The sequence below is a fragment of the Eublepharis macularius genome, chromosome 8, assembly GCF_028583425.1.
Source record: "Eublepharis macularius isolate TG4126 chromosome 8, MPM_Emac_v1.0, whole genome shotgun sequence".
NCBI classification, from domain to species: domain Eukaryota; kingdom Metazoa; phylum Chordata; class Lepidosauria; order Squamata; family Eublepharidae; genus Eublepharis; species Eublepharis macularius.
Genome location: NC_072797.1, coordinates 65,607,823 through 65,631,764, shown reverse-complemented (window position 1 = coordinate 65,631,764; position 23,942 = coordinate 65,607,823). Strand labels below are relative to the sequence as shown.

Here is a 23,942-nt window from a genome sequence, read left to right as displayed (position 1 = left end):
AAACTTTCTGAGTTACATCCATACCCATTCCCTACTGCCCCAAGTTTATTTTGGAAGTCTTAATGCATAGATGTTGCTCATACTTGGTATCTTTATGGTCCTTTCTGCATGGTCATTTTGCAGTGGCTCAGATTCCATTCTTCTTCCCATGATCGCCAAAGTTCTACACACTCAAGGGAGTCATGGGATGCAGAATCGAATTTTGTCCATTTTTCTCCTGAGTTTTCCCTCTGCAGCCATACTGTGACATTTTCTTGAAGCCGCTACTGAGGCACCGCTGACGCATCCTATGTGTGTGCAGAATTCTTAGTCTCTAACTGTGTCTCTCCTGTCCCTTTTCCTTTCTCTGGGGGCTAATTTGTTGGCCACCCGCTGGTAAATACTTCTACCCTCCTCAGCTCTCTGAACTCCTTTTCCACCATTTTTATCATTAAAGCAAGGGTAAAGTGGTATGGCTGCTGCTTCATTTGTTTCCTCCCTCCCGACTTTAAAAGTGTGTGAAGTTCATAAGGCTGCTGTTTCTTTTACTTTCTCCAGGCTTTAAAAGCGAGGAAAGGTTCATAAGGCTGCTGCTTTGTTCACTTCCTCCCTCCTGGCTATGCACACACTCACTCATTTTTTTTTAAATCCAGGAAAGTGTCCTAATACTGCTGCTTCATTTGCTTCCTCCCTCCTGGCTGTAAAAACCAAGAAAGGGTTAATAGGCTGCTGCTTTGCTTGCTTCTTCATTCCCATCTCAAATGATTGTGCAAAACATTCCCCCCTCTCTGGCTATTCACACACATCTTTGGATTTTTTCCCTCTTTGGCATTAGGAGAAGCCTGAAACTTAGCATCCATCCCACTCTCTTTTTTTGGTAGAGTTGCAGTGCTGTGGCTCCTTTAAGCACAATGTCTGTCCTGGTCCCTGATGGGAACATTCCCTGATGGATTACTTCTTGGGCTTACTTAGTGGAACAAGCACGAACAGTTTGTTTTATCCCATATCTCCACCACCAATTCCCTTTCCAGTGGGCATAGGATATCCCAGTCACCAAATACAGGGGGAGGGGGAATGAGCTCCAGCAGCACAACATTATGATGCGCGCACACACGCACACACACACAAAAGGTAACATCGGCTCCAGCCCCTACAAAAGGCAGTCTCAAACAGACACAGCTCAACTTGTCAGCAAATACCAAATGGCCTCAAGCTTGTGCAGTGCAGAATAATGGGAGCACAAGTCGATTCAGTGCTGATCAGTGTGAATGCGCAGCTGCCAGCTTAAAGCGTGCAGTATGGAAAGGTCCAGCAAAATTGGAAGCTTGTTTATAGAATTAAAGCAAGAGTATGGAAATACTTTAACCCAGATGCACCAAGTGGACCAAGAGGTTCAAGAGCCAGATCTAGAAGATAAGGAATCATCAACCTATTTATAACAAACCGACCAGACCATGAATGGATTTTTTTATGACCAGGAGCTCAGATTTGAATTACCTTTTAGACTTCAAAGAATAAACCAGGGAACTCAAGGGATCAGCCAAGTCATTCAAGAACTTAAGAAACAGCTGAAAAAATCTAGGGAGTTGGAAAACCACTACATCGTCGTCGTCCTTCTGTGCAGCCCCACATTGGGACTGCGGAGGCGCAGGCCAGCCGCGGAAAAGATTTTTCTAGCTTTTAGAGATGTGGACGTTCGGATCCACTGCGCATGCGCACCGGTGTTCCCGCCAATTTTGAATGTATATATATCCGAATGTCCCCGGCATTCCCTCAGTTCCTTTTTCGCCGCCGTCAAAAAGGTTCTTCTTGTTCTAGCATTACTTGTCTCTCAGCGTCTCTTCGGAGTTTATCCATCGTTTTTCTTGTGTCCATCTTGAGGAAAACATCATCCCGAGATGTCTCAGACAGCTTTATTTAAAAATTGTCTGAAGTGCGGCACGAAGATGACCCACTCGGATAGCCATGAGCTCTGTCTCATCTGCCTGGGCGAGGGGCACATTGTGGAGCGCTGTGCGGTGTGTATGTCCTTCACCCCGAAAGCGAGGAGCGATCGGAAGGCCAGATTCCGTGCCTTCTTGTGGGATGCCAACCTTCTCCCCCCCAAGCCATCGGGTTTATCGGGAGATAGGCCCCGCTCCGCCGCTCCTTCGCCGGCACCGTCTCGAAAATCGCCGGAGCCGCTCCCCTCGGAACCGACGGGGCAACCCGTTCCGGAGGGCCGATCTGACTCCGGTTCCGTGGATCGTCCTTCTAGCCTGAAGGCTAAGAAGCGTTCCTCATCGAAGCCGTCATCGAAGCCCTCGTCTAAAGCTTCGGCCACAGAGGCTTCTTCGGAGCCCCCGCCTAAAAAGGCCAAGGCCAAGTCGAAAGCTAAGGGTCGTGCACCATCCCCGGCCCCGACTGTGCAGCCCGGTACACCATCCAGACCGGTTCTGATTGACGACGATGTGGTGAGTCTTCATACCCCGTCACCTCCTTGTACGCCTCCTCCAACAACATCGGAGGACTACGTACCATTCCCGCCTCTCTCGGAACCGTATCAGTCGTTTAAGCGTTCCCTGCCATCTGCCCCGGCGCCTTCGGAGGCCTCCGTTCCGATGCAGTCTACCTCATCAGTTCCGGTGCCGTACCACTGGCCTGCTCCAGTGTCCGCTCCTCTACCTCCTTGGCAGCCTGTCCCGGGAATAGGAAACATGACCTCCTGGCAGGATTTTGTGGCCTGGTTCCAGCAGTCCGTGCCCTTCCTGCAACATCCTTCGGTTCCGCTGTCTTCCGTTCCGGCTCAACCACTCGTGCAACCTGCGCCTGCTCCTCCTGCTGCTAGAGTGCAACTCCATCCCTCAGTTCCCGGGCCTTGCCCATCGGCTCCGGCTTCGGTTCCGACGCAGACCCCGGCGGAATTTTCGGATTCCGAGGATGAAGAGGGCCTGGCTTCTCCATCCGATTACTCCTCGGATGTGGCTTCTGACCCTTCCCCGGATGACACCATGGGTGAGTTCCGTTCGTCGTCCCCAAATGACGACTACAGAATGTTCGCCGAACAGATGGTCAGGATGGCTGCTGCGCTGGAGATAGATGTTGCCTCCACGACCTCCAAGCCTAAGAGCAAGCTGCTGGAGGCGTTGTATTCGGGATCCCCCGCATCGGTGGCGTTCCCTCCAGTGGAGGACTTTGTCAATAATGCTCTTGCGCTCTGGCAGACACCAGAATCCCTGCCGCCAACGGCAAAGAAGGTCGAAAGGTACTATCGCCTGAAACAGGACGACTGCCCGTACCTTTTCACTCACCCTAAGCCCTCTTCCATCGTGGCAGAAGAAGGTCAGGCTTGGTTCCGGTACGGTTCCTCTTCGGCTCCAGCGGACTGGGAGGGCAGGAAACTGGATGGCATGGGCATAAAGCTCTACTCGTCCGCGTCCTTGGGATTCTGCATAGCAAATTTCCAAGCTATAATGGGATCCTACAACCTCTTTTTATGGAAACGGCTGTCCTCTTACCTCTCCGACCTCACGGAGGATCGACGCCACCTGGTTAAGGCCCTTCAAGCCGAGGCCATGAAGCTGTCGAAACAGCAGATGACAGCTGGCAAGGACGCCGCCGACTCTGCAGCGCGGGCAATGGCGACTTCGGTGGTCTTGCGTCGGCACGCCTGGCTCCGGTCCACGGCCCTGCCACCAGAGAATAAGGCGAAGGTGGAGGATTTCCCGTTTGAGGGGCCCCAGCTCTTTTTGGAGACAACAGATGAATCCCTCTCGCTGATGAAAAAGAACCAGCAAACGGCCAAGTCCCTGGGAGTCGCTCCTTCAGCTCAGCCGTCGGGTCTGAGCTATCGTTATGGTCGGTTCCGATCCTACCAGACCCCTTATCAGCCTTACCAGCAGCGTCAAGGGCGATTCTTCTCGGGCCAGTCCTATGGCCACCGATCCTATTCAACCCAGCAGCGTCATTCTTCCAGGCGCTCCGGCCGGTCCAAGGGGAGGCAGCAGCCCTCCTCGCCTAGAAGCCTTCTGTCTTCTGACTAAGCCTGGACGCTCCCCAGTTGGCTTCCAAGGACACTCTCGCTACTGCATGGTTCTTGGACAGGCTTCGGCCTTTTTTGCCCTGTTGACAGCTTGTTACCTCTGACACTTGGGTCCTGTCTATTGTGACCCATGGTTACAAATTGTTATTTTCTGATGCACCTCCCCTTTCTCTCCCTCCCCGTTGTTCTCCATGTTGGAATGTTGTTTTACACAATAATGTTATGGAGTTGGTGAACAAAGGTGCTGTCCGGGTGGTCAATGTCGCTACTTCCCCTTGGGGATTCTACTCGAGATACTTTCTCGTAGATAAGAAGGATGGAGGGTCCCGGCCCATTTTGGACCTTAGAGGCCTCAACAGTTATTTAAAGGTTGAGATATTTCAAATGCTGTCCCTGACAAGGGTCATAGAGCTCTTGGAAGCAAGCGTCTGGCTAGCTATTCTAGACTTGAAGGACGCCTACTTCCACATCTCCATCTTTGAGGGCGACAGAAAGTACCTGCGTTTTGTCTATGGGAATTCTGTATATGAATATACGGTGTTGCCTTTTGGGCTGGCCTCTGCACCCAGGGTTTTCACGAAGTGCATGGCCACCATGGTGGCATATCTACGGTCCAGGGGATGCTTTATCTACCCTTACCTGGATGACTGGCTCCTGGTGGGACCCTCGGCTGACTCTCTCCAGGACCATATTGCCCTCACCTTATCTGTGCTAGCTAGGTTGGGCTTGGTGGTTAATGGGGAAAAGTCTATCTTAACTCTGGGCACAGCCATTAGGTTTATAGGGGTCCATTTCGACTCGCCACGGGGCAGAGCCTACTTACCCCCGGATCGCTTGACCAGGCTTTCCTCCCTAGCCCGTCACTTCTTGCACAACCGTTTTCAGACTGCCCTCCTAATTGAAACACTGCTAGGCCTTATGGCCTTCTCCACAGGGGTAGTTTTTTTCGCACGCCTGCATATGAGGCCTCTGCAAAACTGGTTCGTCCCGAGGTACAACCCCCTCACTATGGGCCAGCATCAGAAGTTCTCCATCCCCAGGGTGGTACAGCGTTCCTTGGCCTGGTGGACTGTCCCTGAGAACTTGTCCGAAGGTTGACCTTTTGGCCCTTTCCTGGCAGAGATCACCGTCTTTACTGACGCCTCCAACTTGGGATGGGGAGGGCGCTATGGGCAGCTTTCAGCCCAAGGCATCTGGTCCCCAACTGAGGCAAACATGCACATTAACCTCTTAGAGCTTAGAGTGATCCGTTACTCCCTTGCTTCTTTTGCAGATGTCATTTGGAACAAGAGGGTTCAGGTCCTGTCGGACAATACCACGGCCTGCTATTACCTCAACAAGCAGGGAGGAACGGTCTCGCTCAAGCTCTGCAGGGAAGCAACGACTCTCTGGAAATGGGCCATTGTCAACAACGTCCTTCCCAGGGCCGTTCACATTGCAGGGGAGCTCAACACCGCAGCGGACACGCTGAGCAGGGTGTTTCTGCCTCAACACGAGTGGTCCCTCAACAAGGCTTATCTCCATCTAGTCTTCCGCACATGGGGTGCACGGCTCATCAACCTCTTCACCACGGCCCACAACAAGCAGGCCCCGCTGTTCTGCTCCCGGGCCGTAATTGGCCCTCACTCCCTAGGGGATGCCTTCCAGATACCCTGGTCCCCAGGGCTCTTTTATGCCTTCCCGCCCTTTCCGCTCATGCACAAGGTCCTCTCCAGGGTCAGGGCCTTCAACACCCACTGTATCCTGATTGCCCCTCAGTGGCCTCGCCAGGATTGGTTCCCTCTCTTACTCTCCCTTTCACAGGGACGATGCCTGGCACTGCCACCTGCCCCGGACCTATTAATCAGGGACGGGGTCAGGCACCACAATGTGGCAGTTCTGAGTCTGGCTTCCTGGCTCCTGTGCGCTCCGGAGTAGGCCTCTCCTTAGAGGTTCTTAAGGTCATTCTGAATGCCCGGAAGCTATCGACCAGGCTATCCTACCAGAGGAAGTGGTCGCGGTTTTCCAGGTGGTTGGCCCCCAAGGGGGTTTCTCCCTTTGATTGCCCCTTACCTATCGTTCTCGACTACCTCCTGGACTTGTGCTCGCAGGGCCTTGCCTTCTCGAGCATTAAGGTACACATGGCTGCGATCTCTGCTTTCCATGAGCAGATTGATGGGAAGACCATTTTTACGCACTGGCTTTCCAAGCAGTTCCGAAAGGGCCTGTTCAAGACCTTCCCTCCTAGGGCCCCGCCGATTCCTCAGTGGAGTCTGTCCCTGGTACTCTCCCAACTGATGCTCCAGCCCTTTGAGCCCCTGTCTGCCTGTCCCTTGCCTTTGCTCACACAAAAGATAGCCTTTCTGGTGGCAGTCGCATCCTCTAGACGTGTTGGGGAGCTGTCTGCCCTGCGGTGTGACCCTCCCTTCCTGCAGTTTTTCCCTGGTACGGTCATGCTCCACACTAGCATGGAGTTTCTACCCAAGGTGGTCTCCAAGTTTCACCTGCAGCAAAAGGTGGTCCTCCCTTCCTTTTTTCCGACACCCTCTTCCCCAGGGGAACGGACTCTACACACATTGGATGTGAAACGTACTTTATTGTTTTATTTACATCGCACCAAATGTTTCAGGAAATCTCCTGCTCTGTTTCTGTGTTACTCTGGCCCTCGCAAGGGCTCACCTGCTTCTGCCCAGTCCATCTCTCGCTGGATTGTGTCTACAATTAAACTTTGTTATCAGCAAGCTGGAGTCCAGTGCCCCTTGTTGGTTACAGCTCATTCTACTTGAGCGCAAGCAGCCTCTGCTGCCTTCCTGCGAGGAGTGCCGCTCCGGGACGTCTGCCAAGCTGCGACATGGTCCACTGCAGACACTTTTATCAAACATTATTCTGTGGACGTGAATGCACGGCGTGAATCAGCTGTTGGCACGGCTGTCCTGCATTCTTTTTTCAAGTAGACACTCACACCCGCCCCCATTGGTGAGATGCTAGTTATTCTCCCAATGTGGGGCTGCACAGAAGGACGACGACAATAAACAGGGTTTCTCACCTGTAACTGTTGATCGTCAAGCCTCTTCTGTGCAGACACACATTTCCTCCGACCTACCCTGCTGTGAGTGCTTGGTTAACTGAGTTGGTTCTCCGGCGGCTCAGATGAACTGAGGGAATGCCAGGGACGTTCGGATATATATACATTCAAAATTGGCGGGAACACCAGCGCGCATGCGCGGTGGATCCGAACGTCCCCTTCACATCTCTAAAAGCTAGAAAAATCTTTTCCGCGGCTGGCCTGCACCTCCGCAGTCCCAATGTGTGTCTGCACAGAAGAGACTCGACGATCAACAGTTACAGGTGAGAAACCCTGTTTATCTATTACAAGCAGATATGTTACAAGGGCCGATGGAGGAAAATGAATTTTGGAAACTGAGTTCAAAGCACCAATTTGGGCTCCTGTGGAGACGATGTGAAGATTTCAAGGTGACTTTGACCCAGGAGGAATTCTCTTTTGAAATCTTAAGGATCACCGCAGAGGATCACCCCAGAGGCAGTTGCCCAGAAAACTACTCTTGACCAAGTGTTTGTAACTACCTGCTCACTTTCTCCCTTAAAGGTAAAAGCACCCCAAGACAGAGCGCATCCTCGGCAGAGGGTCTTGCATCAGCTGATCGCTGCTGCTGCCACTCTCTACTATGTGCATCTTCTCAGATGTTGGAGTGTGGGCTTTGCCTCGGCCATGGACTGAGACACAGTCCACATGTGTGTCTTTCTCTTGAAGGCACGTCCTGAGCATGTCTGCTTCCTCCCCCCACCCCATAATCCTCTGCGAGTGACATTCAGATCCAGCCCAGGAAGCAATATCTCAAAGCAGTCCAGATCTCAGCCTTGCCCCTGGGAGCGCAGGTGGGCTGCGCAAAATGCCTTGGCTCCCTTTCCGGCCTAGAAACAATGGCACTTTTTCCGGTTTAATAAAAAGTGTTGAACAACAAACCTCTGTGTTTGCATGCCTGATTGACATTGTCATTGGCCCCTCTCTCAACACCCTGTCACACACATCCCCACAAATGTATCAAGCTGCACCCTGTCCAGCCTCCCTGCCTCCTTCCTCCCCTCAATGTAACTTCAGGCAGAGGGGTGGGAATTGAACTGTGGCCCATGAATGTCTGTGGGGGGGGGGCGGAGGCGCTGAGGACTTTCATTCTCTGATAGTCTGAGCTGCTGGCATCTGATAAGCCAGGAAGATGGTCGCTGCAGGTGGAAAACTGCTGCCATGGGGTGGGGGATGTGTTTGCAGAAGCAGGGATGGACTTGGCGTGGGGAGGGTCTGTTAGTTCACTCTGGGGGGCGGAATCTCCCCAGTACTGAGACATGGCTATCAAGGTCCGGCCCCGTTCTTGCTTTGTAGAGATGCAGTGATGTGTTCAAGTTGCACAGCAGCAAGTATGAGCGCGCTTTTCATTCCGCTCGTTTCCAAATGGCCTCCCATGGGGTTCCCAGTGGGCATTCCTGTCACTCATTGATGGTCCTGCCTCCCCCCCACCTGCTTCTCCGGAACCTGGGGACTACTGAGGGTTGCCAGTCTCCAGGTGGTAGCTGGAGATCTTGCAGAATTACAATTGATCTCCAGGCAACAGAGATCAGCTCCCTAATATCTGGCCCTACTTTTCAGGGAGGGGGAATGTTATGACCTTTACTTTCTTTAGGGTAGATTTTTCTTTTAATCTATCCCTTAACCTTCTGGGTAGTCTGCTGCCACCAGGAATATTTTATTCCAAGATATTTTATTTAAATTTTCCCTTTGGTAACGTTCCCAAAGCGTCAGGCTCCTTCGTGGTTCTATGTGGCCCTGAGGATAGGAATGGAATATAACAATGACAGCTACACTGGGATATAACAAAACAAAATAAACTTTTATTTAGTTAAGAAGTGTATTGGTTTCATGAAAGTGGTTCTCGGTTCTTAAAGTTACTTCATTTACTATCATTCACACAGATCGCTTCCAAGGCTTCACACACAGTTAGCCTCTTTCTCTAACTCAATATTTGTCTCACAGAAATGCTTAAAACTCCTCAGGCAGCACACAGCTAGCCTCTCTTTCTCTGACTCTCATTCACAGAAATATGAAACCTGCTCAGGCAGCCCACAGATGGCCTCTCTTTCCCTGACTGTCCTTTCACAAACATGCTCAGTTCAGGTTCCACACAGGTTCTATTTCTCTCATAAACACTTCAACATATTCAGGCAGCACACAGCTAGCCTGCTTTCTTCTGACTGACTTTTCTCTTTGCACTGTCAGTCTAAACTGCATTCACTCCACCCACACTCAGTCATCAACCAATCATATCACTCACCCCTCTCTCACCCCCCCTCTTCACCTAGCTCAAACCAAGCATTTAAAGACACATGCACACAAATACTTGAAATCATTACAAATCCCCCCCCCCTTCTCCTTAAGCGGAACACATCTCTTTTTCAGAAGAGTTGTGTGCAGCTTTCTCCAGCTTAGGGAATGTTTTATTGTCTCTGCAGTTCCAGTTAAGTCTACTTCTCACTCTTCTGTGGGTTTTGTTTTAAAGTCTTGGGTTTCTTTAACTTGCGTTCCTCCTCTGTTGGGGTGTCATCTTCCTCTCTGGGATGTTCCACTGCTGGGCTGAGGTCATCTTCCTCTCTGGGATGTTCCACTGCTGGACTGAGGTCATCTCGGCTTTGGCCTTCTCTACTAGGTCGTTGTTTGCTTCTTCTGGTTGTTTCTCTATCAATATTCTGTTCTTTTCTAAGCAGTCTATTTCTTTCTTGCGAACAAAGTTTGAGCTGCTCAGTTCTTTACATGCTCTCTTCATGTTTGATGCACTGGGTGACTCATTTGTAAGGCTAGCATCCTTCAAGGAGTTTCCTAACTCTTTATACTTTTTTTTGCACATACTGAGCTTTTCTAGTACATTCCATTTGTCTTCAACCAGTTCAGCAACTTTATTATCAAGTTTTTTCTCTCTTCCTACATAAAGTCTATTTCTAATTGACTGATAGCTCCTGTACATTCGTAGAAAGACAATTAAAAGGACAACAACGGCAAAATAAATCACCATTTCTAAATGCTGAATCTTTTTGTTACTGTCTTCTAGGGCTTTTTGCAGCCTTTGGTTTTCTGTATCCAAACCTGGGTAACTGACTTCTAAACATTCAGCTTTCTTAAAAGATGTTTTCATAAGCTCTAGACTTTTCTGAAGCTGTAGGTTCTCACTTTCCAGTTCTTTGTTTTCTAATTGTAACTGAGTCATCTTGATGTTTATACTCTTCAAAGTTTCAACCGTTCTTCTGTGTTCTAAATTGCCTTCATCAATTTGTGTATTCTGTTTCTCTAAGGACTCTAGCTGAAATCTGGGGTTTGTCTGGCTATCTAAAAGTCTTTTTCAGTTTTATATTTTCCATATCCAGGTTGGAGTTTTCTTGCTCGAAAGTATTTATTTTTCCACAAGTTTTCTTTAGGTTAGTAACCCTTTTCTGTAACAACTCATTTTCCCATGCAAAAATGTTTGTTTCTGCATTCATCTCATTCTGCCTGGCCTCCTCTCTTATGTCCTTTAACTCAGGATCCTTCACAATTTCTTTGTTAAACTCCTCAGAGTTTTTATTTATGTCTCCTGCTTTTTCTTGGGACATTTCAGCAGTACTACTAACAAGAGTTTGTCTCTCTCTCTTTCCTCCTGCAATGTATCAATTGTGTCTGTTGCTAGGATACCTAGGGGCTTGTCTTCTGCTCCCCTAGCTTCAGCTTGTAGCAAATCATTGGAGTCAGTGCATATTTGAATTCTTGCCTTTGCTCCCATTACATCTCTTCCCAATACTACTGGTATTTTCTGTTCTTTAATAACTGCTACAGGAAAATATTCTTCCTTTCCTCTCCAGTTAATTTTTAGCCGTGCTAGTGGCACTCTTTTAGAATTTCCCCACACACCTTGCAAGGATATTTGCTTATCTGGAATCAGGTTTCTTATCAACAAAATCCTCCCTGACCAGTGTTACTGAGGCTCCTGTGTCTAGAATGGCTAAAGTATCTCTCCCATTTATTTGTATCACCTCTCTCAGTTCAGTACTCTGAGCAACCTTATCTGTCTTTAGCCCACACTAGTAGACTGTTTCTTCAGTGTTTATGTGTAAGGCAGTGTTCTTACTGGGTGTTTCATTTGTGTTTGTTGAGCTTTTGGAGTTTCTATCATCTTCATCACTCTGATCATCTAAGTCAGTTCTAGTGACCCTCCTTACATGCTTAAGTGTTGTTTGCTTGGGTTGGTTCTTTCGACATTTGTAAGCTAAATGTCCTTTCAGACCACATACAAAACATCTTTTATCATTCCAGTATCCATCTTGGTTTCTTTCTATATTTTTATCCTGACCTTTTATAATCTGAGCTCTCTCATATGTTCCTTTACTTGATTTAAACTCTGGTTTGTAGGAATAGTCTTTCTTTTCATGGCGATCCCATCTTCCTCTATTAAGTGTTAATCTATCTGCCCACTCTCATGCTTGGTTGATATTCTCTGGAAGTTTATCTTTAACCAGAAGTCTGATCTCTGAAGGAAGTTGAAATAAAAACTGATCCAAAATCATTAGATCACTTATTCCCTCTTTAGGGTTAGCTTTGGCAGATGAAATCCACTTATCAAAATAGTCTGTTTCGCACTAGTTAGTTTGGCACTAAAAGACTTAAATGACTTCTCTTTCTGAGGCACTAGGCTTCTAAACTTCTTTCTGAAGTAATCAGCACCTAGCCTAAATCTGTCATATACTGCCTCTTTGTATTCAGCATAAACAACAGGTTTATCTGAGGGAAATGTGTTGTAGATCTCAGCCAATTCCCCTCTAATTAAGCTGAGTAAATACATATATTGTGTCTCTGGTATTTCCCAGTTCTGAGCAGATCGTTCAAAAGTGGACAGGAAAATTTGTGGATCTTCTCCTGACACATACACCATAAAATCTTTTGGGGTAACTCGAGGTAAATCAGCTCTGGGTTCAGAGTTTCCCTCCTTTTTGTCCCCATTCTTAAGTCTCTCTCTTTCTAATTGTAATCTTTCTGCTTCCAAACTGGTTTGTCTTTCAAGTTCCATTTCACTTTCCACTTTCCCCTCTCAAACTGTTTTTGTTCTATTTCGGCTTCCCTTTCAATCTGTTTTTGTTCTACTTCAACTTTTCCCTCAGAAACTCTAAATATTCTGAACTAGGGTTGTACATTCCCTCAGGGTCTCTCTCCTCTGAAGTTCTACTTTGCTCCACACTGCTTTGTATCAGTATAACTCTCAGTTCTTCTACACTTTTCCACTCATGAGGTAAATTTAACTTATTGCACTTCTGAATCAGAGCCTCCGTTTTCATACCCAGAATCTCTGCCATTTTTCTCTCTTTTACTTGTAATTCCTTCTACAATTTTACTAAACTTCATCAGATTATGTTCTCTCTTATAAATCCTACTAGTTCTTCTGTGTCTTTCCTTTATAACAGTTCTATATTCCTCATAGGATTTAACTGAACACTCTGTCTCTTTGGCTGTCTGTCCCCTCAGAATGCCTTTCTCTCAGAATGTTCCTTCCTCCCAGGCTATTATATCCCACTTAAAATATTTTCTTCTCCTCAGGATGTTTGAGATCCCACCGCTATGCCTCCACTTGTTATGGCCTTTACTTTCTTTAGGGTAGATTTTTCTTTTAATCTATCCCTTAACCTTCTGGGTAGTCTGCTGCCACCAGGAATATTTTATTCCAAGATATTTTATTTAAATTTTCCCTTTGGTAACGTTCCCAAAGCGTCAGGCTCCTTCGTGGTTCTATGTGGCCCTGAGGATAGGAATGGAATATAGCAATGACAGCTACACTGGGATATAACAAAACAAAATAAACTTTTATTTCGTTAAGAAGCATATTGGTTTCATAAAAGTGATTCTCAGTTCTTAAAGTTATTTCATTTACTCTTATTCACACAGATCTCTTCCAAGGCTTCACACACAGCCTCTTTCTCTAACTCAATATTTGTCTCACAGAAATGCTTAAAACTCCTCAGGCAGCACACAGCTAGCCTCTCTTTCTCTGACTCTCATTCACAGAAATATTAAACCTGCTCAGGCAGCACACAGCTGGCCTCTCTTGCCCTGACTGAGTGTCCTTTCACAAACATGCTAAGTTCAGGTTCCACACAGATTATATTTCTCTCATAAACACTTCAGTATACTCAGGCAGCACACAGCTAGCCTGCTTTCTTCTGACTGACTTTTCTCTCTGCACTGTCAGTCTAAACTGCATTCACTCCGCCCACACTCTCAGTCATCAACCAATCATATCACTCACTCTTCCCTCTCTCACCCCCACTCTTCACCTAGCTCAAACCAAGCATTTAAAGACACATGCACACATTTACTTGAAATCATTACAGGGAACCTTTTTCTTTTGGTGGTGGCAGGGGCCGCTGCATCTCACCTTGGTGGCAGGGGCCGCTGCATCTCACCTTGCCACGCTCGGGCGCCGGCGGGACTATCCTACAAAAGTCCATAGGGAGCCATGCAGCGGTGCCCCATTTACACTGGCGCACGAGTGCCAACAATGCCTGGGGTGTTAGGATTGGACTGTTAATCAGGCTGAGTAAAAATGCTGAAAGCAAAATGTTTGGAGTCTCTCCTCCTGAAAAATTTTAAAGGTATTTTTTCATTATTTTATTTAGATGTAACTCGATGATAGAGGGAAAAATTTATTTAGACGCTCATATAGTCTGTTATTTATAATTAATTTGACTTATATATCTGGTTAAAGAAATGTTCATTTCTCCTCCTTTTTCTAAATATTAATTTTGCATATTATGTTTCTTTTATTTTTTTATTACTCTTGTGCTCTTTTTGCATGATTGGATCAGTTTAGTATATATATAATTGGTTAATCTATCAACTTTATAATCAACATTTGATACTAAAATTGGCTAACAAGTTAAATGATGAAATGTATACCAAATAGTGATAGAATATAATATTAAATATAAAATACAAAATTGTTCAAAGTTCCACTTATGCTGTCCCCTTAATAATAGGTTATCAAATATATTTAGAAGTATTTCAGGTTATTTTTCTTTCTTTCTCTTCTTATAATGGAAGTGAGGGAGAGGAGTAAAAGTATTTTATATATTTTGCATATATGTTGCATGTAGTTCAATTTATTATTATTTGGTTTTTTATTATATGTTATACATTCTCTTTTAGATGTACCTTACTGTACTTTCTGGAAGGTTTCTATGCATTCTCAATTGTTCTTTTCTTTTTTTCTTCTAAATAAAAATTTATAAATTCAAAAGAGAGAGAGAGAGAGAGAGAGAGAGAGTATATAAACTCTGGAGACTGACTTAAGTGGAGCACAGAATTGAGCAAAGTGGCCTTTTAATATCTTCCAAATATATGGTTTTCCATCCTGAAATGATTTTGTTGACCTTCGTTGGATTAGCAAGGTTCTGTTTGAGAAAATGAACAGCCATCCTGTATAAATGGCAGAAAAGCAACTAACAAATTAAAATTAACAATGGGACAGGTGAAGAGATAGGGATCATGCAATCAATAGCACAAAAGTGATGATAGCACAGTTGGAGAGTCCTGCAGAAGAACAAATGCTAGCATAACGCTCGGACACACATGTTTGGGGCTCCATAGAAATGCTCCTTTGGGAAAACCCTGGCTCCTGTTTATGTTCTGTTTATGCAAAGTCTGTTTATCCTCATCGGTTCCAAACATATTTTTATCCAGATCTCTCTTCTGTCTGGTTTTTCTGTGATGTATTTTGTTTGTAATGTGTAGTTAGGCCCCCAACTGTATTAGATGGATCTTTGATCTAACAGTGTTTCTTGTGTGCTTAACATAAAAGGACTTCCAAAGGCTAATAATTTAGTTGATATTATTTAGGTTAGTCTCTACCTTAATATGCATCTATTGGAAACAAATGTTTTATTACTCAGCACTGTTCTCCTTTCCCAAAGCTAAACTTGAATATTTTGTACTTTAGTATGTCTTGCAGATGTCTACTCTATACCAAAGTAAAAGATGATTTGCGTCCATTGAATCTGTTAGACTGCCCCAAATTTCTTCTACACATTAACCAGATGTTAATAGTATGTCTGAACAGTTGTGCTTATTTTGTATTATATTCATGAGACTTTATTAAAATTAGTATTTGCTGAAAATGACACATTTCAAAAACAATTTTAAATAAATTGCAAATTTGTGTTTTGCTCTGTGTGTCTATGTTCTTTTGGTAACTTAAATATTAAGCACAATTCAGAGCTTCATCATAACTTAGGCAGATATGGATATACAGTTTAAATCCCCATTTTATTGGGAGAATACTTCTTACATATCCAAATACTTGCAACAAAATTCACAACCTCATTAATGAAGTTTATCTCTATAAATTCTTTTAAGAACCAGTGTGGTATAGTTGGTAGAGTTTCTTAAATTAATGAGGCCTGGATGCAAATCCTCACAGTCATGGAAGTTCACTGGATAACCTTTTGCCAGCTACTATTGTTAGCCCAAAGGACAGTGATGTCAAGGCTAAATACAGTATCCCCTCACATGCAGGTCTCAGGCTCTAGCTCCGTGGATCTTAGTCCATGTATACCCAAACACAGTCTGGGGAGAAGATAATACGGTTGGAACTTTGAAGGAGACTGAGAGAGGCAGCAGCTTTAAATTGAACTCGTTTTAATTCTTATTGAACATACTTAAGTAGAAAGAAAAAAATGAGAAAGGAAGGCATATATAAGGTCAGATAAAATAAAGCAAGATTGTGGAATGTACTAAAAGGCTAACATAGGGAAATAAACAATTCATACAATTCCTAATGGAAGCCATCCTGCTTAATCTATGTGTATTCACCCATGGTTAGTCCAAGTGGAACCCACCCATGAGGGATGCATGTGGACAGTTCTAGGGAGAGACAGAGAGGACAGGGAGAGACAAGGACAGGCAGGATAGAAAGAAGAGATGGGGATTTGCAAGTTAGGAGCAGTGAGGTGGGATCAGGAGTTGAGGCACTGCCAAATAGAACTTAGGGAAGGGACCACCGAAGTGGAGGATGTGGGAAGCTGAGCTTGCATGAGGGGACTGGAGAGGGAAGGGGGAGATAATAGAGATGAGTAGAAAGAATTTAAAGGAGGGGAAGAGGAGATTGAGATGTTGTGACATGAGCATGGTCTTGATTCCAGTGAGTCACAGAACAAAGCCTTGACTGGGGAGTGGAGCAGCTTTCCTAAGGAAAGGCAGCTGTCTTATTAGGAGATGCATATAACTGTATACAGACCTGATCGTTATTCATTGGTTTGATGCAGTAGTCTCTCTCTATCTCAGTCAGAATAGGGCCCTGAGAGCTTAGGAGGTCCGGAGAGTGTGGCTCCTAACAGAAAAGAATCTCTGTAACACTCTGTCAACCAAATTTGTTCCCAAGATTTTAAGATTACACAGTAAGAGGCTGTACATCCTGTAGTCCACCTAGCAGAAGGGTGGAATAAAGACATTTAATTTTCAGTCATTTCATCTGAAATGTTCTGCTGTTTCCTTTTATAATTGCCAAGTGGGGGACCTACAGGGACTTATGGGGAACATTTCATTTTCTTCTGTATACCCTCCTCTGTATACCCCACTATTTCCTCTTTCCCTTCCTTGGGCACTTCTCCTTTCCTTGCTTGCTTTTTGCCTTCTCACCCACCAGCCACCTTTATCCCTTACCTGTCTACGCTTTTCCTCCTTCTCTACTCCTGGCACTCGCTCTCTGGTAAAAATCTAGCTGAGTTCTATGGTGGCTGCCTGCACGAGGCTGGGCGCATTTGAATGGTGACCTCCAGCACTTGGCTGGGTCCAGTTCTACAGTGGCAGCTAGTGCTGAGCCAGTCCCAGTGGTGTGGTTACTGTCACCAAGGCTGACACAGTGGTTAGGTGATGCCACCACTGGCCCTAGTGTTATGGCTGTCACCACTGGTCTTGCTTCTTTCTCTCTACCCCCCTTCCCCCCACTGGCAACCAACCTTTATTTGCCTCCAGGGCTTTTTTTCAGCTGGAACGCGGTGGAGCGGAGTTCCGGAACCCCTTGAAAATGGTCACATGGTCTCCAGACAGAGGGGAGTTTAGATTGCCCTCCGTGCCACCGAGTGTCGCGGAGGGCAATCTCAACTCCCCTCTGTCTGGAGATCAGGGGGCGGGGCCACCAGCCTTGTGACCATTTTCTCCGAGGGTAAACAACTGAGTTCCACCACCTCTTTTCCCAGAAAAAAGCCCTGTTTGCCTCAATGTATTAAGATTTTCTATCTTCCCTACCCCTGATGGCTCTCCTCAGGAAAAGTCTGGCTTTGCTGCATGATGGCAGCAACTGGGCCCAGTTTTGCAGTGGCTGTTGCTGGGCCAGGCTGGGCTGGGGTACAGTGTTCACTACTGAGACAGGCTGAGTTGCATGAGTAGTGAGTTTCTGGTGGTCTCTGCTGGGCCTGCCCCTGGTGAGTCCTCCATTAAGGGACATGATGGGGGAAGGACCTTCCCCAGGGCTGTTTTAGCCACCCAGTCCACTCTCCCCCCCCCCGAAGCTTTCCTTTACAGAAACAAATGCTTAGAAGGCTTGGCAATATTGTTGTGGTTACTTAGCAATCCCCAACAGCCACTGAGATTGCAGTAGGCATTGTTTTCTTAAGGTTACAAGTTGTTGCTGCTGTTGTTGTTATTTTGTGGAGTTTTGTGGCCCTGGGTTCACCCCCCCCCCCCGAAATTCAAATTTTTCTACAACCATGAGATTTCCTTCAGATTTGTAAAAAAATCCCCCATCCTGCACCTGTCCATGGCTACATTGTGCAGCAATATCAATCATATCCTCTGTGCTGCAGTTCAGAAATAGGTATAATGATGTTATTTACCTTAACTGAATTGTGCCCCATATGATTTATATGAATTGTCTGCATTCATGGTTTGTGTGATGTTTCCATAGATGCTCTATGTGCTGAATGTATCTCTGTCAAATTGGTAAGATCTGCCATCATTAAACTTCTGTTCATTAATACCCAATTCATCTTATTTATGTGTTCTGAACATAAATGCCTTTGAAAGTGTGTTGTTTATTTGTCCTGTGCATTTAAATTTATTCCTTGCTAAATCCTCTTTCCCTGTGAATTTTTTGTAGTTGTTTACATTTTAAATGATGGCACAAATGATTTTTCTGCTGAGAAAAATATATTGCTTAAATATGACAGTGATGTGGTTTGCACATTCCAACATGCCTTCTAAATTTCACTAGACTGTTTCTCTAATGGTGCCATTTCTTTTCATACCTCTAAGGTGACTGAAACTCAGTTCTTTAAAGTGAAATGTCCTAAGCAATGTCTGGCAGCTCCTATTAGCTGAAGTGCATCACAAACAGTAACAACGTCTCCAAGGACCACTTTTCTTGCAAGCACTGTAGTCATATTTCCTCATTAGTTCGTTTCAGTTGTCACTAATGCCATGTTCTAGGCTTTTGCAAAGTAGACCAAAACATAAAACTGTGTATGCATATAGAACAGACAATTATTTTCTATAATTCGAGGTCCTTTTGAATCGATTTGATAGCTTGTAGTTTACACAGTTTAATTAATTAACATTGACCCTGATTTAAGACAGAATATTAGAAAGATGTTGCTTAGGAAAAGTACACCAGTTGTAATGTCTGATAGAACATGTCTAAGTTTGATTTTTGTAAAAAAAAAATTTAGTATTATCTAAATTTTTACGGTGCCAACGTAAAAACTATAAAACTGTGAACATAAGAAGCAACTGCAATAGTATTTAAATACGTAAACAATATATGTTTAAAATGTATCTTACATGATACAGATTTGAAAGTGTATGTATAGGAAAAGAGATACATGATGATCTTTAAAGTATGCCAAAGCTTTAAAGGCAGGATAAGGCGTATGGATAATCTTGCTATAATGTACTTTTCTACTCTTTATATTTTTCTCTTTGCCTATACATACACTTTCAGATCTGTACATGTAAGATACATCTGTGTTATTACAGTATAACATTGCAATAATATAGAGTTAACACTGTTAATTACAGTGTAACAGATAGCATAGTATATGCATGCAAGAATATATTATGCCTGGATGAGGATTTTAGGTATTTTTAGGTACCATTTATGATGAAAAGTAATATTAATCAGAACTTGAAACAAATGTTACTTGGGGTTGGTTTTGTGTTTAACACTGGATTTTGTGTAAAGAGTTTATTAAGTGGATGTCATTTCACATGTAACTGAGATCATTGCAGCTTGTTTCTCCAACATATGCCAATTCAGGTGTAGAGAAAATTTCTGTTCAGCCTACCTGTTGAGCCTGCTATTGCGGGGAGGGTAAACCTAACACAAATGGATGGCTATTCCTGCACGTACTCAAAAATAGGAGGGGCAATCCCGCAGGAAATCCACACAATACGTTTTCAAATCCCCAATTTATCAATTAAAGTGCAAGTGCTACTTAATTTATCAGTGCATACAATATCAAAATTGAACAATCATTTCATATCAACGTATATCCTGTGCAATAATAGCAGCAATGAAACATAAAGAGCAGATTACAATCCATAAACATCCTATACATATCCGGGTATGCTGAAAAGTCCCTTCTTATTCAATTCCTTATAATCCAAGTTCCATTCCGTTAGAACAATCTTCCTCGGTGCCCTTGAAGTGTAGAAGAGACGTAGAGTAGAGGCTGGTGACAGAACCTCCTCCTGTTCAATCTGGGGCCGGCTACAGTCCACAGATTTCGTTGTTCCTTCCTCAGGAGCGAGTTCTCTACCATAAACATACATTCATTAATTCTTCTAGCCCCCATAATTACTCCCCATCGCAAAACTGTTCAGGTTGTACTTACATACATATCTCACACAAGGAAGAATCATCCAGAATACATCCCGGCACGGGCGGCAGTGCTTTCTAACGCGCGCCCCCTAAGCAATCACGTGTTCTTCAAATAGTCCACCTCATTACTGAGTGACCCATCTCTTAAAGGGACCCTTCCCACATATCTCATTCCTCATAAATAGCAGCTCAACGACAGCTCACTGTTTAAACCTTTTGGTTTTACTGTGTCTAATCTGAAAATCCAAAATGCCTCATGACGAAGGAGATGCCTTTGTGACCAATCATTGCTATTTCTTGCTACCTCCAGAACAATTACTCTGAGGGCGTTCTCTAGATGTCCTTTCTCCTTATAGTGCAATGTTAGTGGTGCTTCCAGAATATTATGGGACACATCTCAAGGATCCGAAATAATATTCTGGAATATGGGGGCTAGAAGAATTAATGAATGTATGTTTATGGTAGAGAACTCGCTCCTGAGGAAGGAACAACGAAATCTGTGGACTGTAGCCGGCCCCAGATTGAACGGGAGGAGGTTCTGTCACCAGCCTCTATTCTACATCTCTTCTACACTTCAAGGGCACCGAGGAAGATTGTTCTAACGTAATGGAACTTGGATTATAAGGAATTGAATAAGAAAGGACTTTTCAGCATACCCGGATATGTATAGGATGTTTATGGATTGTAATCTGCTCTTTATGTTTCATTGCTATTATTGCACAGGATATACGTTGATATGAAATGATTGTTCAATTTTGATATTGTATGCACTGATAAATTAAGTAGCACTTGCACTTTAATTGATAAATTGGGGATTTGAAAACGTATTGTGTGGGTTTCCTGCGGGATTGCCCCTCCTATTTTTGATTGCGGGGAGGGTGGAATATAAATAAAATTAAATAAATAAATAAATAGCTATATTGCATTATAGGGCTTTCAAGGAAGTAATGAGAGCTGTGTAGGAAAGTCTTTAAGATGTCCAGTACGTTATTAATTGTATGCCTTTGTTTGAAATAAATATATATATATATATATTAAAAAAAATTAATTGTATGCCTTTGCCACTTTAAATTGTCAGCTGAGAACCTTGGCAATAAAATAATATTCATCTTCTTTTGGAATTTCTAAAATATGTAGAAAACAGTGAGCTATATTTACTGCATTTTTTATAAAGTCAAAGAAAATACTAAAATTCAGATGTGGCTTACAATTTTGTTAAAAAGGAAAACAAAAAAAAAGATCTTAAATCCCCATTCTAATTAATGCATGTTTCTGCAGCTAAATATTTGTGCTCAAGTGGTAGATGATATTTCATGTCCTGATGTTTTCTGACATCTGTAGTAATTGCTTTGGGTGAACAGGAGAGAATCGTGGTCTCAAATTGCAATTATTTTGGGTAGTATCTAAAATACCATTATAAATTTTTAATCTGTATTATGATATCTGAAAATCTGATGAAGCTTGAAATTATCATTATTATCTAATTCAGTTACACTTACTGTTTTAATATTCATCATTGAGTTGCCACTTGTTTGCAAAATATGTTCGAATTAAAAATGCAGTTACTCATAATTCATTAATGTGAGTTCTTTTTGATCATCAACATAACTAATTCCTTACAAAGTCTCTTGTTAAAGTCATCAAACTCACTGAAATTGAAAAATAAGTATTAATATAGAATTAATTCAAGCATCAGTTAAATCATGCTTTATGTATTCCAGATGTGTAGAGGTCATTGCTAAAGAAGGACGGAATCTGAGAGAGCTTTACTTGGTGTCCTGTAAGATCACAGACTATGGTGCGTAATTTAAAAAAAAAACATTTCTGCCTTCTGATGGAGTTCTTTATCTTTAAATGTTTGAGATTTCTACTTTCTGAAAATGTAGGTGGAATGTTCATGAATATGTTCAATGTTTGTAGGTTCAGAACTGATGTGGAAGGAATTACAGCTTTTTAAAAATTATTGACAACTTTTATTGTGTTATATTTTTATTTTGTTTTACTTAGTAAGCTACCTCAAGCCAATTCTCTGGAAGACAACACAGACATTTTCTGAATAAATAAATAAAATTATAATATTGTCTGTTAAACTGCAAACATTTGAAACAGATTGGGCCAGTAATGCGTTATGTGTATTTGTACATTCCTGTGCTGGCCATTTGGAGCAGGCTAGGTGCAAGGCAGCCTTTTCGGTAAGGAAAGTCCAGAGTCAGGGCCTGGCAGCCAGGATCTAAATAGTCCAGTAGCACCTTTAAGACTAACCAACTTTACTGTAGCATCAGATACATCTGATGAAGAGAACTGTGGTTCTTGAAAGCTTATGCTACCATAAAGTTGGTTAGTCTTAAAGGTGCTACTGGACTATTTACTATTTTGTGACTACAGACTAACACAGCTAACTCCTTTGGATCTAGGAGCTGAATAGTCAGTTAGCTGTTCTTCAAGCAATTGCAAGAATGAGAAGCCAGAGCTAGTTGAGAGTAGTAAACTAATGGCTGCCAAGAAACAAATATAGTCTCTTTGTAGTGTGACTGCATGTTGTATTCTTTCTGGTACACTAGTGGGGCTATGATCATGACAGGACACAGAAGAAAACTCCTTCCTTCTAAGTCTGTCTTTGAAATGGGATGTTCCCTGCTGCCGTGAGAGCACTTTTCCGGCTTGGATGGACTCCTTGCCATCTCTGTTCTTAAGATCCTTGGTCGCTGGTGGCAGACAGAACTAGTCAGAGGGTACCTGGTTCCCAATTCTGCTAGACTCAGGGTCAAGCCTTTCTCCTAGTGGTGAACTTACCACTTTCTTCTGTGTACCCTGATTAATTAACATCCTCATGCATGGTGGGGTCCTTTTCTGTGGAAGATGTCTTATTCTATAATTGTCTGTGCTCTGCAGGCTGGCCAGGTCTAGGCTTCTCTGGAGTAGGGATGCTGGGTTGATCAGCTAGAATTGGAAGTGAAGCTTGAACTTGGGGCTGGGGCTGGAGCTTGAGCTTGGGACTAGAGGTTGGGGCAGGAACACAGGGTTTATGCCTACTGAACTAGTTAATTCAGACTTCTCAAGCCTAAATAAGATGAGAGTTAATCAGCTTATAATTATAATTTACTGACAGGTGCTGAGGTTGCTGAGACTGAGCTGTGCTTTGGTAAGGATCCTGCATTAGGTACAGCTCTCTTAGGGCCCTGATCTGGATCCAAACCGGGAGAGTGTGCTGCTACTCTGGCACTTCCATCTCCATTGCACTGCCTTGACCTGGGCCTTTTATCAATGCTGTTCTTGTGGCTTGGGAGTGGGTCTTGAGGGGCTATAGGGCCTGGGTTTGTGTCCTGTCCAGTGGAGGCCTAGTAACTGTCAGGGGCTGCTGACAGGGTCTCTCTCATAGGCTCTGGCAGAGCAGCCTCTGACGTAGTTGGAGCATGGTGAGCAGTATCAAGCCCTTCCTGATCCCTCTGGTCCTCCTGGTCCCCAGCCTCAGTACCTCAGGCTCTTTCTCTGCGTATTCTGAGTCAGAGTCACTGGGCTTGTCAGGTGAGCATAACAATTCTAAAACTAGGTTTAGGTGGGTCCTGACAGTATATTACTAATGCAGTTGTAAGCAAAAACCTGTCTAAGCCCATTAACTTCAATGAAAACATGGTCAAATTGAGAAGATTTTCAGAGGAGAGGAATGAAGACTGCACATCGCCTCGGCTTTGATATTTGCCAAACCCTGATTTCTGCTAACCATAGTTTACGATGTGGTTCAGACATAATAGCAAACTGTAGTTTGACACTATGTTCTTGAGGCTGGGGCTCCTCGGGCTGAGTTTAGTGCCTCTGCTTCTTTACTTCTCTTTTATAAGTTTAGATTGTTTGCTAAGGATGGATAAAACAGGATTCTTTAGTTTGGGATGGGGCATAACTTGTGCCAAATGAAATTGGTTGATTTTAAAATGTACAGCTATAAGATCAGACAGTAACACCGAGAAACATGTGATCATCTTTTTTGTTTTATGCTACAGTTTCGGCTTTTACTGATTTTCAGGAATTTGAATTTTCCATGAGTTAAAATAATAAGTGCAATGTTACAG

At 44.0% G+C, this 23,942-nt stretch overlaps 1 protein-coding gene across 4 annotated transcripts in view; it reads left to right on the top strand.

The window, feature by feature from the left end:
* Window positions 1-23,942, top strand: part of FBXL17 (F-box and leucine rich repeat protein 17) — a 351,634-nt gene that overhangs the window by 186,024 nt on the left and 141,668 nt on the right. For 3 of the 4 annotated variants that reach the window (XM_054986929.1, XM_054986928.1, XM_054986931.1), the window contains one exon: window positions 21,597-21,673. The exons of the other annotated variant lie outside the window; for it this stretch is intronic. In XM_054986929.1, the coding sequence (XP_054842904.1) occupies window positions 21,597-21,673 (77 nt within the window). The remainder of the gene's footprint in view (window positions 1-21,596; window positions 21,674-23,942) is intronic. 4 annotated transcript variants of the gene reach the window in all.